At 40.3% G+C, this 17,971-nt stretch overlaps 1 protein-coding gene across 10 annotated transcripts in view; it reads right to left on the reverse strand.

The window, feature by feature from the left end:
• The window catches only part of FAM13C (family with sequence similarity 13 member C), a 117,052-nt gene that overhangs the window by 17,799 nt on the left and 81,282 nt on the right, over positions 1–17,971 (reverse strand). For 7 of the 10 annotated variants that reach the window (XM_032137776.2, XM_032137767.2, XM_032137783.2 and 4 more), the window contains 3 exons: positions 6,514–6,724; positions 5,167–5,305; positions 371–452 (listed from right to left, as the gene is read on the reverse strand). In XM_032137776.2, the coding sequence (XP_031993667.1) occupies positions 371–452; positions 5,167–5,305; positions 6,514–6,724 (432 nt within the window). The remainder of the gene's footprint in view (positions 1–370; positions 453–5,166; positions 5,306–6,513; positions 6,725–17,971) is intronic. The other 3 variants (XM_032137827.2, XM_032137834.2, XM_032137849.2) reach the window with 1 other exon arrangement.

Consider the following 17,971-nt stretch of genomic DNA (forward strand, 5'->3'; position numbering starts at 1 on the left):
AATGTCCTCATCCATGCACTGAAGTGTGTGGAGTAAATGATTTCTCAGGCCTCTTCTGTTTCTAACATCCAACAATCCAATAACCTAGGGAGGTTAGTGCTCCACATGTTGAAATGTTCCTGGCATTGAAGTGAATCATTCCACTTGGGAGTCTGGAGGTCCTCAGTTTCTTTGTAAGGAGGTTTATTACATGGGGCCAAACAATGACAGAGATACAAGATGCTTTATTTCAAAAGGGAGCTACAGTCTAAGCAGGAAACAAGGTGCAAGAGGGCACAGGTGGAAATGAATCTAAAATGCTCTGGAGCACATTATCACTAGTTTAACTGCTTCCTTTATGAGGAAAAAAAGACCTTTGGCTGGGATTTACCTTTGAGCTGTTTACGACCTTTAGCCAAATCATTCATCCATTTCAGGACTTCAGGATTAGAAGTCTTGTCACCATGTGAAGGCTACCAAGGGAAGGAAAAAATGGGGGTAGAAGGGAGGGAAGGAGGGAGAGGGTGGGGGAGAAAAAGAGAAAAGGAAAAACAAAATTTTTAAACAGCTGAGCTACACAGAGATAGTTTAGGAATATATAAAGCTGGGAGAGAAATTCGGGTGTGAAATTTCTGATGGAGTTGCTTCTGATGAAGTTACCTCTAGGAAACAGTAAATATTCTTGACCTCCTCTACTCTCTCATCCTTGCTATGGGCATTATTTCTAAATGTGCCTGGTCACTTAACATTTTTCACATAGTCCTGACCATGCCAGTGCCCCTACAGTCAAACTGTCAATCACCTTGCAGGTCACCCACAGCCCATATATACCCCATTGCCAGGCCATTTTCTGTAGCACTGCAGATGACTGCACTGATAAAAACCAGTGCTTACTACCTTGCTTGTGGCTCACACACATGCTTATGACCATAACCCATGGGAGAATACTGAAAAACTGGAAGATTTAGCTCTTATCAGTTATATCCTCTAAGCTAAAGAAAGGAGACCCCAGAATCTCTAAAACCTGACAATATTCCCGAGAAGTCAGTCTGTTAGGAGGATGTGTGGATTTCTAATACCTTCACTAGTGGTAGCCAAACATACTGTCCCTCTACCCCCACAGATCAGTAAAAACTGTTCTTAAACAAGTCAAGGCTACCATAGGAACTTACATGCAGGCTGAAGAAAATTAATGGTTACTTTAAATTAAGGATGTACAAGGAAGTATAAAATGTGCTCAAGATGACATGATCATAAACATAATAGCCTGAAATATGTGCAGTTAATGACCAAATCTAGGGGTTCTGTCATTTTTTCTTTAAGGATCCACTAAATCCATGCAACAATGGCAGGTTGTTGGTGAGAGGGAGGCACAGGAAGATGGCAGATTTTTAAAATTCAAAGGAAAAAACTACTGTGTGACAGGATCATCACGTGTACATAAGTTTAGGTATGCTCATTGTAAAACACAAGGCATGATTCTGTCACTTCTAAAGTGATTTAAAAACCATACATTTTAAAATTAAAATAGAAAAGAAGATTGACAATGTTTCTTTCCTAGAAGAGCTTGAATAGGAGACTGGTTTCTCTGAGGGATGGCAGGGGGATGGGGAAGGGGTAGGAGAAAAAAAAAAAAAAATTCCTGGTTTCAGAACCATGGACAGTGACACATGGCCATCAATCCCCAGCTCTCTAAAACAGCTTAGCCTAGTCCTATATATGGTTTGCTAGAATGATGCACTGTATAGTCTAGTACTTTGGTTGGGGTAGCAGTCTGGTTACACAGAAAGTCAATGTTTTACATTTGGTTTCCCAAAATCCTCAGAGAATTCTCCACTCCGATCTGAGAATACATCTTGTTGAACAATGCTTCACTGGATCTGTTCCACACAGTTATTTCCATCTTTTGAAATATGATAAAAACAAACACACACACACACACAAAATCCTAAGGCCTTAAGCCAGTGGCTGCAAAAGAAATAAGTTTTTACTACGGTGAATAGAACTTAGAAGAAATTTAAGGCTAAATTTCTGACAAAATAATTTAAAGCCTGAAATTAGTTTCTGAAATGAATTTATTTCCCTACCCTTGAAGAAGCTGTTAAAAGTGTTAAATCAAACTCACATGGATGGCAGCTCTCAAATCACATGGAAAGTTCTCATATACAAGCTGTAGATCTTCAAGACTTTTAACTTCTTAAGTGAAATATTCTGATTCAAAAGACCCCAAAAGTCATACACACGGAAATTACATAGGTTTAGGTTTTGTTCAATGCAATTAAAATTGACCTCCTAAGTGCCATTGTATGACATTTGTGATCTGCCAAAGATGGTTCAAAAAGACACATTAGAAAGATTACTGGGAGGGTTATAAAAAGACCTCAGTTGCTGTTCTGGCTAGAACTATTCTTTGCTGTGTGATTCTGGGGAAATCACTTCCCCTTTCTGGGCCTCAGTTTCTTCAGTTGTCAGATAAGACAAAAGACTGACTGATTCTTTCCAATTCTAACATTCCTTGATTCCACTGAAAGTAGACATCTGGCTGACGCAGCCTTTTCTTAGCCCAAGAGTCCAATAATCAAATGCAAAATCAGATGTAGAGATGTAGAGAATTTGGGGTAGGTATATAAAATGGTTACAGTAAACAGAGATGGAAAGATATACGTGATACATGGGTATCAAAATAGCACAGAGGCCCAGCAGGAGCCCAGATTCAAAAATTAGCAGTGGGTGCTATGAATTCCACAGTCAGGCTGCCAGGAAGGGGAGCCTTACACACAGCAACCAATTAAAGCCCATTGACATGTCAAACCTCTAAGCACAGCCTGGCACCCTGACAGGAAGGACAAGGGTTTCCTGAGACCTGTGAGATTCTGATAACAAAGACTTTTATACACACTGAAGCAGCGGTGACCAAGGAGCCTCCTTCCCCTACTGCTCCCTGATCTGTCCTTCCATATGTGTATTTAAGTCTATGTTTGTGTGTGTATGTGTGTACATGTGTGTGCATGTGCATGTGAGCTCTAGCTTCAGAAAACTCTAGACAAAGGCAGGAGGTATTTCCAGGAGAAATTCTCTTCCAAAATAAGCATCCAAGATCTGTGGCTGTGGGTAGAAAACTCCAGTGGAGAATTAACATGTACAGTTTTCCTTTATTTTCTGACAAGGCAGAGACTTCTATGGAGTATCCTATTTAAATATATAACTCATAGATTAAAAAGTTAGTGTTATCTAGGACCATTTACTTCCTTTGTACCAAACACTGTAATAAGCAATATGTATGTACTTCCTTATTTACTACTTACAGACTTAAGAAGTCACTACCTAATACTCCATTTTACAAATGACCAAACTGAGACTCAGAAATATAACAAGTCCAAAATCACAGAGTTCTTAAGTAGCTGTGCTGGATTAAAATCCAAAATAGTCTAACTCAAGAACGGCCAGATAAGGAATGTTAACAGGTGTTGGGAATTGAGCCCCTGGTTGTTGCTCTGTATTTTCCAATACGAGGACATCATAGATCCAGTAACACCCCAGCAGCAAACAGGTGAAATCAACTTCTCCCAGGATATCTGGATATTTTAAAAAGCAGTCACTCAAAAATTTTACTTCTATTCGGCCGGGCGCGGTGGCTCACGCTTGTAATCCCAGCACTTTGGGAGGCCGAGGCGGGCAGATCACGAGGTCAGGAGATCGAGACCACGGTGAAACCCCGTCTCTACTAAAAATACAAAAAAATTAGCCGGGGGCAGTGGCGGGCGCCTGTAGTCCCAGCTACTCGGAGAGGCTGAGGCAGGAGAATGGCGTGAACCCGGGAGGCGGAGCTTGCAGTGAGCCGAGATTGCGCCACTGCACTCCAGCCTGGGCGACAGAGCGAGATTCCGTCTCATGCCGCTACGTAAAAAAAAAAAAAAAAAAATTACTTCTATTCTATTGCAAAACTTACACATCTGTAATCCACTGACCCAAGTTGTGACCTGATAGAACACAACTATCTTAGGCAAGTCATTTCCATCAGGTGTCAGTTTCATTATCTGTAAAATAAAATCCTGGACTAATAATGTGTTGAGCTCCCTTCTGCTCTGCAAAAGACAACAAATAGCGGTGACTGCCTGACTCTGGGGAAGACGATCTTCAACATCCCGACTAAAGTTGCCTGGAAAGCCAATCTTGATTTTTCCCCCATTTTTGCAAAGCTAAAATCTGCTCCTTAAAACTCCTCCTTCAGTGAATTTGAGGCCACTGTGGGAAGCAGGACAGGAATAATGGAAGAGTGGAATATTATCCACTCTCACCTCCCTCCCCACCACTTACTCCATACTCACAAGAACTTTCCAATTGCCTCTGTACCAAGTGTTTAGTGAACCTTTAAATATTTCAAGATGTATGAGAGATTATTCCCTGTTCTCTTTTATTCTAATAACAAGCTGTTCTGGGCTCTCTGCCGAAGACCCAATGTCTTTGTCCAGTTCTCTGTGGATATGCTTTTTCTGTATGCCATGGTCACCACTGGAGAAAATAAAAGCAACACTGACGATCAAGACACTTACCTATGACCCTATTGTTTCTTACATAAGAAGAAAGGAGGCTCATGTTTGCTGCACTGCAGTACTAGCATGAAAACTAGTATCTCTCTGATGGGGAAAGGATGGCTTAGGGTTGGTTCTTATGAGTGGCCTGAACAGATGTCACTTGAGAGGTCCTCATTCACCAACTAGGAAATACTTTACTGTCAAAGAAACCATCTCTCCCTCATTCTGTTCCACAATTGGAGACTCCTCCCTTTGGTCTTTAATAAGTTCTTACCAAAATGCAATTGAGAAAAAGCAAAAACAAAAAACAAAACAAAACAAACAAACAAAAAACAAAAAGAAGAAGAAGACCATAATTAAAAAGCTTTCCAAATTTTGTTTCTCAGGAAAAAAAAGGCGAGATCAATAATCAAATAAGTTTGGAAATAATAGTTGTAATCCGTTACTAGAAAATATCCTAGCAGAGATCAACTGACAGCAGGTGAGAACAAGACAGATAGAAGATGAAGACTCTGTGATAGGTCCAGGTTGGCCCATGGGAACAGAGCTGTCCCCTGGCAAAGAAGGGTACCCAGAAAGGAAGGACAGAGGCTGAGGACAATCCACACACCTCTGACCAGTCCGCTCCTATGTCAAACCCCAGGGTTCTTACCCGGTATTTCTTTTCTTGTTCAAATTTTTCTTCAAATTTCCGAATTTTCCGCTTGAGGCTCTGGATGTGCTTGGTGAGCTGGGTGATGGTCTGTGGCTCCTTGCCATCTCCACAGCTGCAGCGTGAAGAACTCCGTGCCCTGCAGTGATTACAGGGAGGAAGGAGTATCAAAAACAGTGGGCTTCCAGTAAACAGTTCTGTTGATCTACAAACCAAAATTCCTGGATTGTCAGAGAAGTCCAGAGGGAAGTTCATTATTTGATGAGGCCACCATGGTAGCATCTGCTCATTAATGGAGACTCCCTATCACAAAACTGTGTTATGGGTGGATGTTGTCTGGGACTTTAGTGTAAAATGTGAAAATATTAGTCCAGGAAATGCGTTTTGTAAAGCTTAGAGGAGGCCAATTTAAGACTTGAAAGAGACAGCACTGTTGAGGCCCTGTCCTCAATAGGTTGCACAAGCCACACCTACCAACATTTTCAAGGAAGATTTAGATGAGTGGTTAACTTTTCTTGACATAACAGGACTTTTTTTTAATATGATGAAAGGATGGGCCTCTTTTCCAGAAATTACATACACCCCTTCACATAACACACACTTTACATGCAATAGCAATAATTCACTAACTCTTTCAGGTCCATCGATAGATAGTTCATGGACCCAGGGTTAGATAAATTCAAGAAAAAAATGGCATGAGTTCTGAGGGAGAAACCAGGGATTCCCTGGGCATATATTTAGCCAAGGGATTCTTAATCTTAATTATACATCAAAATTATTTATGGAACTTAAACATAAAAAACACATAGTTCCTCAATCTCAAATGCAAATTCCAAGTGGAATGTGTAGGGGGCCAGCATCTGATTACACACACACACACACACACACACACACACACACACACTATTTGGACGAGGGTAGCTATTGTAAGCTACCACTTTTCTAGAATCTAAGAAGAAATGTAGATGGACAGCTCCCAAGTGTTCCCACAACTCATCCATTGATGCTACCACTGGACATGGAAAGAATATTGAGCTCATCAAGAGTGATATGTCTGATATGTGCATGTACATATACTTAAGATTCTGGTCATTTCACCAAAAATGTTCAAACATGTGAGCCCCTGGGCTATCCTGTCTCTCATGACCATTTCCTCTTGAGGTATCAAGGCCTGCAATGGCATCCCCAACTAGCAAGTACACTAATTTTTGTCATTTATTGTTCCAGTCTCGCAGTTGTGTTAGGCAGGCACATTTGTGCTATTTCAGTCACACTTCATTGTAGTTTATCAGTGTGGTATTTGAAAAACTGTATGAAATGAAGACAACAACAAAACAGTTTTCTCACATCATAAACTGCTGAGTGCTGGGTGGAGATGGGGCTGACTCGGGGTCTAAGTTGAATCTCTGGCTTTGGCTGAAGATGGAGCATCGTGGCGACAGCAGTGGGTTGTCACCATCAGTGATGTGATAGAGCAGCCTGCTGGTCCCCACAGACTGGAGGTCTTCTGGTGCACTGTCAGCCTCATTCTGCCCATCTTTGTGGACTGGTGAGGGGTCTGGGCAAATGAGACAAATCATCAAGACTTACAAGTGACAGAGGGCTTGAGACTGTCATGTTCCTAAATACAGATCATAAGCATTCATTATAATGGCTTGCCTCTTTGTCATTTCTTCCTTCTGGGGATATGAAAAGCTTTCAAAATATTGTCATGTTTATTCTCACAGAACCTTGACAGAAAATATTACAAAGCTTTTAACAAAACAAAGGAAACAAATAAGTTTGGTGTGAGTTATACAATCAACACAACCCCAAACTACAAAACACTCTTCTTTTTATTTCACATTATTTGCATAAGTCAGAGGGTATATTACAAAATGTTAGAGCAATAAAAAGAAAACAATAAAACGGAGCTGGAGCAAAAGATTATAGATTATCAGGAAGAAAAGGGATAACAAACAGTGAAGGAAGGGAGAGAAGGGAGAAGGAGGAAGAGAGAGAAAAAGAAAAACAAGAGGAAGAGAGGGGAGAGGAGTCCCCAGAAAGAAAATTATTCAGCAATCATCAAAAATGATGGAGAACTCTGCTTATCAACAAGGAATGATGTTCAGAATATGCTAAATGGAAACCACAAATTTCAAAACAAAACACTCCATTTTATATAAACACACATGTTTATATATACAAATAGATGCACTAAAAGATCCAAGAGGTTACATGGCAACTACAAAGCATGGTAGAATCAGGAATTATTCTATTTTTTTCTCCAAAACTCTATGTACCATTTTACTTCAGGCAAAACAAAAAACATACACAAAACCTGCTCTGAACCCTCTCCCCGGGTAGCCATCTCTGTCCCTGAATTCTCACTAGAACCAATCCATTTTTAAGTTAGTTCCCCACCTCACGGTCATCCAGAAGGTAGGTACCCCTCTGCTATGGAAGTAAGGGCAGGGGACTAAGACACAGCAGCAGGGGATCAGATCATTAGGAAACTGAGTCGGGGGGCCAGAAGAAGGAGCTCTGCACCCTGGGCTTTGTACAGAGTTATTCAAGAAGCAGCCCAGTCTCCTTCTCAAGTTTGCTCAACGGACAAGTCAGGACCAGCCAAGGCTTTCTCTTACTACTTCTTCTCTAATGAAAGGGGAAAACAAAAGGTTTTCTGGATGAATAAGCAGAACCTGAAAACACTGATGATCTGCTTGTCCAAAATAAACACTTATCACAATTTGGCACCAGATGAATCTTAATCAGATTTAGAGTGGCTCCTTGTTCTCTAGAGCTCGAAATGCAATCTGCTTTGCGTAACATCAAAGGTCTGATTTGGTCCTCCTGTGTTTTCACTTGGCTTCTCCCCTGGTGGATTGTAGACTGGAGAATGGATAACGCCCCCTATTTTGCCTTTGCAGCTCACTGACAGCACTGTCAGTGGCTGAGGCTAGTCAGAAATAGATGTGATGACAAAAGAGTTGGAGGGAGGCGAATGGCAGTGCCTCCAGCCCAAGACAAGGTGTAATGGTGTGACTGACACACATCACCACAGGCAACACCCTTGCCATGAATAATTTACCCAGAAAACTCTGCAGTTTGGAAAGAGCCCTCAGGAGTAACAGGAATAAGTGTTAGTAACCAATAACTCACAGCATATAATATCACCTTCAAAATACACCAGTAGGTATATGGGTTCCTCATCAAATCCTTTTCTTAAACCACTAGGCTCTAAGAAGAAATGTGTTTTATTCATGTTACCAGTTTCTTGGAAATATCTTCTGGAAATAATAATAGGGAAGAAAATAATCTTTAGCAGGCACCTGGGACCACCATATTTTTACTGAAATGGAAAAGGTCTGAGACCTTCAACCCTTCAGCTCATTTGTGGCCCCAGGGTCAAAACTAACAAGGTCTCTTCTCGGTTGCTGTTTTATAATGCCAAAATGGAAATACTTGGGATCCTAGTAACATGACTGTGAAGCAGTGCCAGGGAAAGATCTCAGTTTCTGGAACCCATAGAGTCCTAAAATATAACTTTGTAGAATCACACATCACTGCATTGCAACAGTAATTGTAAACCTCCATTTATATGGCATCTGTTTTCCCTTGGGCATTTGCATAATTTACCATGTGGCCCAATTAACATCCTAACCTCCTTGCCTCCAATTCACTATTGAAGGAAGCTGTGAGCCAGAAAGATCCCAAAGCAACCAATTGAAAAACAACACAGTCAAAAACTGGTAATTTTGTAACCCCTCAGTTCTTTGTCCAAACTCCCCATTTGAGAAGGGGCTTAATTAAATCAGCTGACGCATGCACATGTGTGTGTATTTGTATAGACAGAATTATTGAGCTCTTTGCTCAGAAGAGGCTAGTGTAGATTCAGAGCCAATGCTGCTGCTGTCCTGGGAAGAGTCCAGGCCACTGCTTCCAGACCCTACTTCCCAGTAGGGAGAAGCTGATGGCAATATTAAACTAAGGTGGAACCTTTGTTCCCTAGGGGCACATTACTTTCTATCCCCAAGGAAGGGGGAGCTTGCCAGGGCTCATCCTGCGATGCAGTATGTTTTAGAGGAAAGGGTCTGGGATCCAGGAGTTTGGTGCGCCTATACTTTCTGTGGGGCTCCAGCCAGTTTCCCCACCTCTCAGTTTCATTGTTTGGCCTGTCTTCCTCACAGGACTGTGATAAGAAAAATAAAAGGAGACACTCTCTACAACATCGTGCCAATACAGTAGTCACCACTTATCGGCAGGGGATAAGTTCCAAGACTCCCAGTGGACACCTGAAACCACAGAGCGCATCAAACCCTATATATACTATGTTTTTTCCTATATATAGAGAGAGATTTGATAAAGTTTAATTCATAAATTAGGCACAGTAAGAGATTAACAACAACTAACAGTAAAATAGGACAATTATAACAAGACACTGTAATACAAGTTGTGTAAATGTGATCTCTCTGAAAATACTTATTGTACTGTACTGTGGGTACCTGAAACTGCAGAAAGGGAAGCTCAGGATATGGGGAGACTACTGTAGTAACAATGCTGTTACTTATGCTTATGCTTCATCCTAAGTAATGGCCAAGAATTCATGAATTTGATGTACTAGTTACATTTTTAAAAAGTAATACACATTAAAACAAATTCCTCTGAAAAGTAACAATATTCACCCATGCATCCTTTGTATAGGGTAGTTGGTGAAATCTTAAGATAAAGCATAGAAACTACTGAACACAGCATCAATGAGACCCATTATTTTTAACAAATATTATTATTAAAATAAGAAAGTTGAATATTGTCTTCTCTTACTGAACCCTACAGGGTTAATGTGGAAAATAAGAACCAACATACCCCTCAACATGTTGTCACTACTCTGAGTCCCTATTTATAAAAACATAATAATCATCATATCTAATATTTATGAAGTGACTCACTGTGTCCTCAATCTTATTCTGAGATTTTTTGCGTGTATTTAATCTTCGTAACAACTACATGAGGCTGGTAGTAATATGCTCTTCATTTTAAATTCACTAGGAAAGGTTGCATAACTAGGCTATCTCCAGTCAGGGAGAGTTTGATCAGTGCTTGACATAGAAGATGCCACATCTCTGACACTGGAAGCCAGAGTGTTTCTGGCAGCCCAGTCACTGAGCAGAAGGGAACATAGAGAAGAAAAGTAGTTACCATCCATGTGTGAAGGCCAAGAGACCACTTCTGCTCAGGCTGCAACCCCAAGCAGAAGCAAATGCTACATTTCAGTGGTTAAATGAGTTAGTCAGATTTAAAAATCTATCTAATGTGAATTTAAAGCTATTCCAAACCTAAGTAAATCTCTATCTACAAAAACTTGAGATGGGGTGCTGAGATGTGTAGATTCGTAAAATTGCATTCTTGGGATTTCCCATCATGATGGGCTCATAAATAGCATGCAGGGACATTCCAAAATGCCAAACTTCAGGCTTTGTTGGTTTCAAATGATAAATAAGCCAAAAGCATGTCCGTGATTCTAATGAGGTTCAGGCCTTAGCATTCTCAACCAGCCTCTCTCAGGACAGACAGCAGGGAGGATAATATCATCACTCAAACACATAGGGCCACAAAAACAAAGATGAAAAACAACCAAGAAAACATCTGATGGATACATGATGGGTTCAGTTTTAGGTATGTCGCATTTGAGTTCCTGAGGCACTAAAGGGTTAGCTATATGGTTAGAGGGGAGAGAACATGGGTAAACCTGAAGTCATCCCAATAACCAAGGCTGAGAAAACAGATGAGCTTCCTTGGTTAGAGAGCACTGAGAGAGGAGAAGCAGTATCATCATGTCAGGTGGGAATGAGGGCAGATGTAAAGGGACTCTGGGTTGGGGAGACTGACTGAGCAGTGAGGTCAGCACTCCAAGCAGTCCTATGTGCCAGTTTCTATAGATGACCACTAGACGTGTTAGGGAGCTGGAGGGGTGGGAAATTTGTCACCCCGAAAACAGGGCTGGGCTTCACGACAGTCACCCTGCAAACCCAAGAAGCAGTTTGCCATAATGAATAAAAACACGAGTCACAGGCTCAGGAAGACCCAGATTCTCGTCCCAGTTTTGTCACTGGTGTGACCTGGGATGCATTATTTAATCTCTCTCAGTTTCATTGAATTTGAGCAACAACCAAGGGAAATGTCCAATGGACAGCTTCTGATCTCTGAGAACATCTTTTACTCTCCCTATGTCACCAAAATGGAGCCAACTGCTCAGATAACAACGAGGCTGAACAATGTCCTGCCCAGGTCCAGGGTTCTCCCTGAGCTGTGGAGCTAGGTAAAGAGAAATTATCCATCATAGTGTGGAATATTCAGAAGTGCCCTCTAGGGATACAGAGAAAGCTGGGTGCTGGATGCTTATCCCTTTTCAGCCTACTTGACTCTCCAAGTCTTCTAGTCGATTCTTGAATCGAATTGAAATTCCAGTGCAATTTCTTGATCACCTTAGTGGTACAGCTGATAAAAATCTGCTATTAAGATGACAAAAGCTATTTTCAAATGGGAGTTTTCATTTATGAGCAGAAGCACTATGGGGAGAATATTTGGGGAACACTGAACATACAAAGCAAACAGAAAGATCACTGAAGGAAATTCCAACCTTCGATGTGGGCAGTACCTTTTACTAGTCTCATCCCAAGTCAATTAGAAAGTATAGTCAAGAATGATTCATCTCAAGTGTCATGAGTTAGGCTGAATTAGCCAAGTCACTCAGGGAAGTTGGACCAGCAGCTCCAGATAGAGCCACAGGAATGTATGATTCTCAAGGAACTCGAAGAGACAGGACAGGTTGTCTACCTAGCCCTGGGCCTGGGAGGCATCAAGAGCAGTGTCAGACACCAAGCTTCTGGGCATGCCATCTGGTCACTTCCAGGCAGTCTTTCTAGGCATGAAAAGCTGATACTAAACCCAAAGAAAGGTATTTTTAAAGCGACTAAAATATATAGGAAACCTGTGTGCAGGGGAAAAGTGGTAATTGAGAACTCTCTGTATGTTCAATTTTTTTGTAAACCTAAAACTGTTCTGAAAAATAAAATCTATTAATATTTTTTGTAATGACTATAGGCTACTGGTTAAAAAGCCCAGGCTCTGGAGTCAGAGGCTTGGGCTTTGTCTGTGATACCACTTGTTGGCAGTTGTTATATCCTTGGCCAGGCAAGTCTCTTCAAATTCAGAATTCTCATTTGTAACAGCTGAAGACAAATACAATCAGGTATAATAACACAGTACTTGGTCTAATATAAAAAGTGAATTAAAAAAATAACTAACTACCTGGCAGTTTGGGCTGTAGGACTGATATTTCCTTCCTATAAAGCAGTTGGAGAAGTGGCCTCAGAGTATTACAGTCATCTATACATTTTGAAATCTTTCCTTAGAAAACAAGGGGTGAATGCAAAGCTCCTTTCTTCATAGATGATGAGGATGGTTATAAAATCACAGAAAAATTATTAATAGTAGATAACTTTTCTGGCCAAGTTATGTCATAGGTTTAGCACAGGACAGATCTTATTGTTACAAATGTAATTCCAAATTTAATAGGTAGTATTTATTCAGCCATCAGCTCTATAGATTATTGCTGTTATAAATACCTTTTGCTTAGGAGAATAAGTGTAATGTCAATCATATGCAAGATTCTAGAGGGGACCTAGGGAATGAACAATATGAAATGTCATTTCCAATCCCTGGAAGTAGTTAGAAATTATGATAGAATACATATTTAAAGACAAATGTAAGCATTATCTACTGGAGGAAAGGAGACATGAGTTCTGAGTACAGAAAGAATGCCCAGCTTTTAACATAATGACAGCTGACATTTATGGAGCATTTACCACAGGAGATGAGCTAAGACCTTCATATATATTATAGCATGCCATTCTCGCAACAATCCTAGGAATTAGATAGTACGCTTTTTCCCATTTTAAACAAAAGGAAACTGAGGAGGATGAGAGAGTAAATAACCTGTCCCAAATCACCCAAGTAGCACATAAAGTTCTACAAGGAACTATCTTTCTGAGCTAGGCAGAACCTTTTGCAAAGGGCAGAGTTGAATTAATATTTTAAGAAATTAATTCAGTTCTAATCCTTGCAAGTGCATCCTGGATTAATCTTGTTTTACATTTCAGAAATGACATGGAAGAAGAAATTTTTAAACAACCATTGATATGAAAATATATCCGGGTTTTCAAGAAGTCTATGCAAGATTTTCACGCCAAAGATTGTTTTAAAACAAAACTGAATGATGATTGGGCCATGTTTTGCAATGGATGCAAAGTTCACTTAACAATATGCAGCTAAGGGAAGTGATTAATTTCTGTCTTTATGATGGACATGTCAGTACCAATCCTTGCAAATGGGTCCTGAATTAATCTTATTTTACATTTCAGAAATGGCATGGAAAAGGAAGTGCAGAATGATAAATCTGAGTTTGCAGATGATGTTAACATTTTCAGAGTGAAATGCTAAGCAACCATAGAACAAGCTCATAAACCATGAAGCAAAGGTTCAATAGTGGCAGATGACTTGCACTGCGGGCCAGTAAGTGATGCCATTAAAGAAAACAAAGCCAGCTACTCTTAACAAATAGCAAGCACTAAGCTATTAGTTTAATCAGGTATGAGATTTGGGGAGCTCTGACAGAATATACTGATATGACAAAAAAGCCAAGAAAATAATGTACATCTCTAGGAAGGGTTTGGAAAACAATCCCACAGGCATAATTATTTCATATTTATTTTATAAAATGCCCCTGTTCCGATTTTCACGTTATTTATTCATTTTTTTAAATTGAGATCATTGTAGATTCACATGCTGCTGTAAGAAATAATAGAGATCCCTTGTATACTTTGCCCAGTTTCTTCCAGTGGCGACATTCTGTAAAACTATAGTACCTCTGCTGATATTTACAAATAAAATTGTAGTATTTGGCTCCATGTGAAATACACTATGCAGTTCAGGTAAACACACATCAAAAGAGGCACAGGGACCTAGAGATGGATTCGATCAGAGGAGGCAAAATTACAGAAACAGAGGGGCTGTAGCAAATAAATCAACCACAAATCTAGATCTCTTCAGTCTGACAAGACAAAGTCAGGGATGGATTTTTAAAATGACTTTCAAAATACTTTAATTAGATAGAGAGTATATAGACCAGCTATATATTTCATTCCAAATTCTGTAATATTAGAACTTTGGGGACTTACCATTTAAGCTGGATGGTAAATAGCATAGTGATGAAGAGTTTAGGCTATGGAGTCAGAGTGGGGAAAGCCCCACTACCACTTCCCCACTTTCCACCCAGCCACCCTCTACTCAGCAGCTTTGGGCCCTTCAGCCAGTGTATTAGTTCGTTTTCATGCTGCTGATAAAGACATACCCGAGACTGGGCAATTTGTAAAAGAAAGAGGTTTATTGGACTCACAGCTCCACATGGCTGTGGAAGCCTAGCATTCATGGCAGAAGGGAAAGGCTTGTCTCACATGGTGGCAGACAAGAGAAGAGAGCTTGTGCAGGGAAACTCCCCTTTTGAAAACCATCAGACCTCATGCAACTTATTCACCATCACGAGAGCAGCAAGGGAAAGACCTGCCCCCATGATTCAATTACCTCCCACCGGGTTCCTCTCACAACACGTGGGATTTCAAGATGAGATCTGGGTGGTGACACAGCCAAACCATATCACCAGTTACATCTCCAAGTTTATTTCCTCATCTTTAATCTGGGGGTGATAATGAAAACTATATCATAGAGTTCTTGTGAAGAATAAGAAAATCCATCCACTAATGCCCAATCCATTCACTAATGCCTGATGCAAGTAAAGAGGTCATTGTTAGCTAATGTTGATGTTATTCACTTAAGAGCTTTTACAGCAAAGGTTTCTGAACCTCAGCACTATTCACCATTCGGCACTACTGGACCAGATAATTCTTTGATGAGGGAGAGGGGTGGTCCTGTGCATTTCAGGATGTTTAACAGAATTCCTGGCTTCTACTCACCAGATGCCAGGAATGTCCACCCCCTCGTTGTAACCAGTTGTGTCTCTAGATACTGCCAAATGTCCTCGAGGGCAGCAAAAAGTAGACCCCAATTGAAAACCTCTATTTTAAAGGAACCAACTTAGGACAAATAAATGAAGTACTACTTTCCATAATAGTAGCCATTTTTTCAGTTAAAGCATTAGATGGTACATCCTGAATATATATAAAGGCTCTAGAAGGCTTTAGAAGTCTCGGTGTGTCTCATACACATACACACACACACACACACACACACACACACACACACACACCATAATGAATTAAGTTTCTAAAAGATATTTGGAAATTCTATGCACTTCTGAGGTTGAATGAAGATCTCTTCTTACTGACTTTCAAAGACTATCTGGGGTTGCCCCCACATAGGCTGAAATACCAAGTTTTATGGATAACCAGATGCTCCTAGTAGGATATCTGAAATGCTTTCCTATTCTAGAAATCTATTTCTAAATTGCACCTGCAGCAGGAACATATTTCATGTCACCCCTGGAGTGGCACCGTGTTCTATAAAGTATTACTGAACCTCCTTGCACTTCAAAATCATCAAGGGAGTTTTTCAAATGTGGGGATTCTTAGGCCTCATCTTTATATTTTAATTTTTAATTTTAAGGTAGGGATCTCAGACAGCTGTAAATTTAATAAGCATTTCCAGTTAATTGAAAACTTCTGGTCAAGTGGACAGTGTCTGGAAATATGAGCGAAAAGGTCAGGTTCTGGTTGACTCTGACCTATGTCAACTTCAACTTTGGAAGAGACCTATAGATTATGCAGAATTCTGCATGAGAATAATTGTAGACTCTAAATAGACATACTATATTAGTGTCTTACCGAAATTGAAAGTTCAATTTGAAGATCAAGATTTTAGAAAAATATAATAAAGTACTGCTATGGAATTATTATTTTAGTAATAGGTGTGCAGTTATTCTGGTGACAGTTTTTGCTAAAACTCCAAACCATCAATCATCCTTGGTCAGACAGAACAAAGACTACTATGCTGAGTCATGTGGAACATGAACAGTCCTTCTCCACACTCTAAAATCATAAGCAGTGGAAAAGACAATCCTCATTCCATTTTCCATTCAATCACATCAGAATAGGTGCTTACTAATTCCATGCTGGAAATATTTGCTTCAGCTGTAAGAAGATATTGATAGAGTCAGAGGTATTTTGAGCCTATTATGTGGGTTTCTGCCTTAGTTCTGGCTGCTGTAACAAATTACCATAGACTGAGTGGCTTATTAACAACAGAAATTTATCTCTCATAGTTCTGGAGGCTAGAAGTTCAAGATCAGGTGCCAGCCTGGTCAACTTCTGATAAGGGCTCTCTTCCAGCTTGCAGAGGGCTGACTTCTTACAGCCTTACATGGAGGGAAGAGGGCAAGCTAGCTTTCTGGACTCTTATAAGGGCACTAATCCCATGGCCTAATCACCTTCCCAAGGTCCTACCTGCAAACTTCAACATATATTTTAATAAGTTGTTGGGGAAACACAAAGATTCAGTCTATAACAGCTTCTGTCTCACAGGTTGTGGTTTGCAACCTACAAGTAGGGTGACCAACTGTCCTGGAATACCTGGGAGTGAAGATTTCCTAGCATGTGAGATATTTCGTGCTAAAAATAGGACAATCCTGTGCAAACCAAGCCAGTTGGTTCCCTTTGTATGACCCCAAGCTGCCTTGCAGCCGATTTCCTCTCCATCATTTTTCCCTAAGGGCCCTCTGTTCCTCAAATCTGTCTATAGCCCCATCCCACTCACTCCCAACCTGTGGACTTTCTCCTCCTGAAATAAGTAAGCAGACGGAGCCAACTGGCCACAGACCCTGAGTTATAAGTCCCATGTGATCTGTGAGCCTCTTCCCATTGGCAAAATTGAGGTAGAGCAGAGTCAGACAGAACTTGACATTATCTCCCAATTCAAGACACTGTCCACTTGAATAGTGTGGTTCTATTATTCAGGAGGGTTTATGAAACACACAGATTCCAGGACTTTCATCGTAGACTGTCTAGAGAGGATGCCAGAGAATCTCCACATTGGAAAAGCTTCCTGGTAATTATGATCTGTAAGAAGGTTCTGGAACAGTATCTAGAATACAGTGTCCCCAGGGGTATCATGAAATGTGTTCTTGCTGCATATGCAGTTTACAACTGGATGTCTAGGACAGGGGAGCATGTCAAGTCTCTTACTAGGTGGAACTGATCTTGGCAACCCATAAACCCAAGTTAAAGCCAATCAAGTCTATAGTGAATTTGAAACCTACTAGGTCACATGAATTTATACTTATGAATGTTTGCTATTTATGGTTAAGTGACAGCATATTATATCCAGGTATTCTTATGAAAATCACTTGTTCATATCACATGTTCAAATCCGTGTTCAAAATCACAGATTTTGTCCATGTTATTGACATCAAAAATTACTAATTGAATTTTTACAACAATTATGATTGGAATATTTATACACATGTAAGGCTCAGAGGTAATGCTAGATGTTAAGAAAGAGAAAACTGTTTATAAGTTACTATAATCTTTTATGGACTATGGCCATCTGTCCTCATCTTACACAATCACCCTCTCACCAGGACTAACATGAAAAAACTTAAAGTTTTAAGGTGTCCAAAGATCATTCTAGAAATCCATCCCTGAGTTAAGAACCATGGATCTGAGCATAAATTTCTTCCCTGAGTGACTCATTGATTAGAAAAATGCATCGTCTTCCTGTAAGAGTGCATCTAAGAACCCAGTGAGACCAAACCATC

The sequence above is a fragment of the Hylobates moloch genome, unplaced genomic scaffold (assembly GCF_009828535.3).
Source record: "Hylobates moloch isolate HMO894 unplaced genomic scaffold, HMol_V3 SCAFFOLD_3, whole genome shotgun sequence".
NCBI lineage: Eukaryota > Metazoa > Chordata > Mammalia > Primates > Hylobatidae > Hylobates > Hylobates moloch.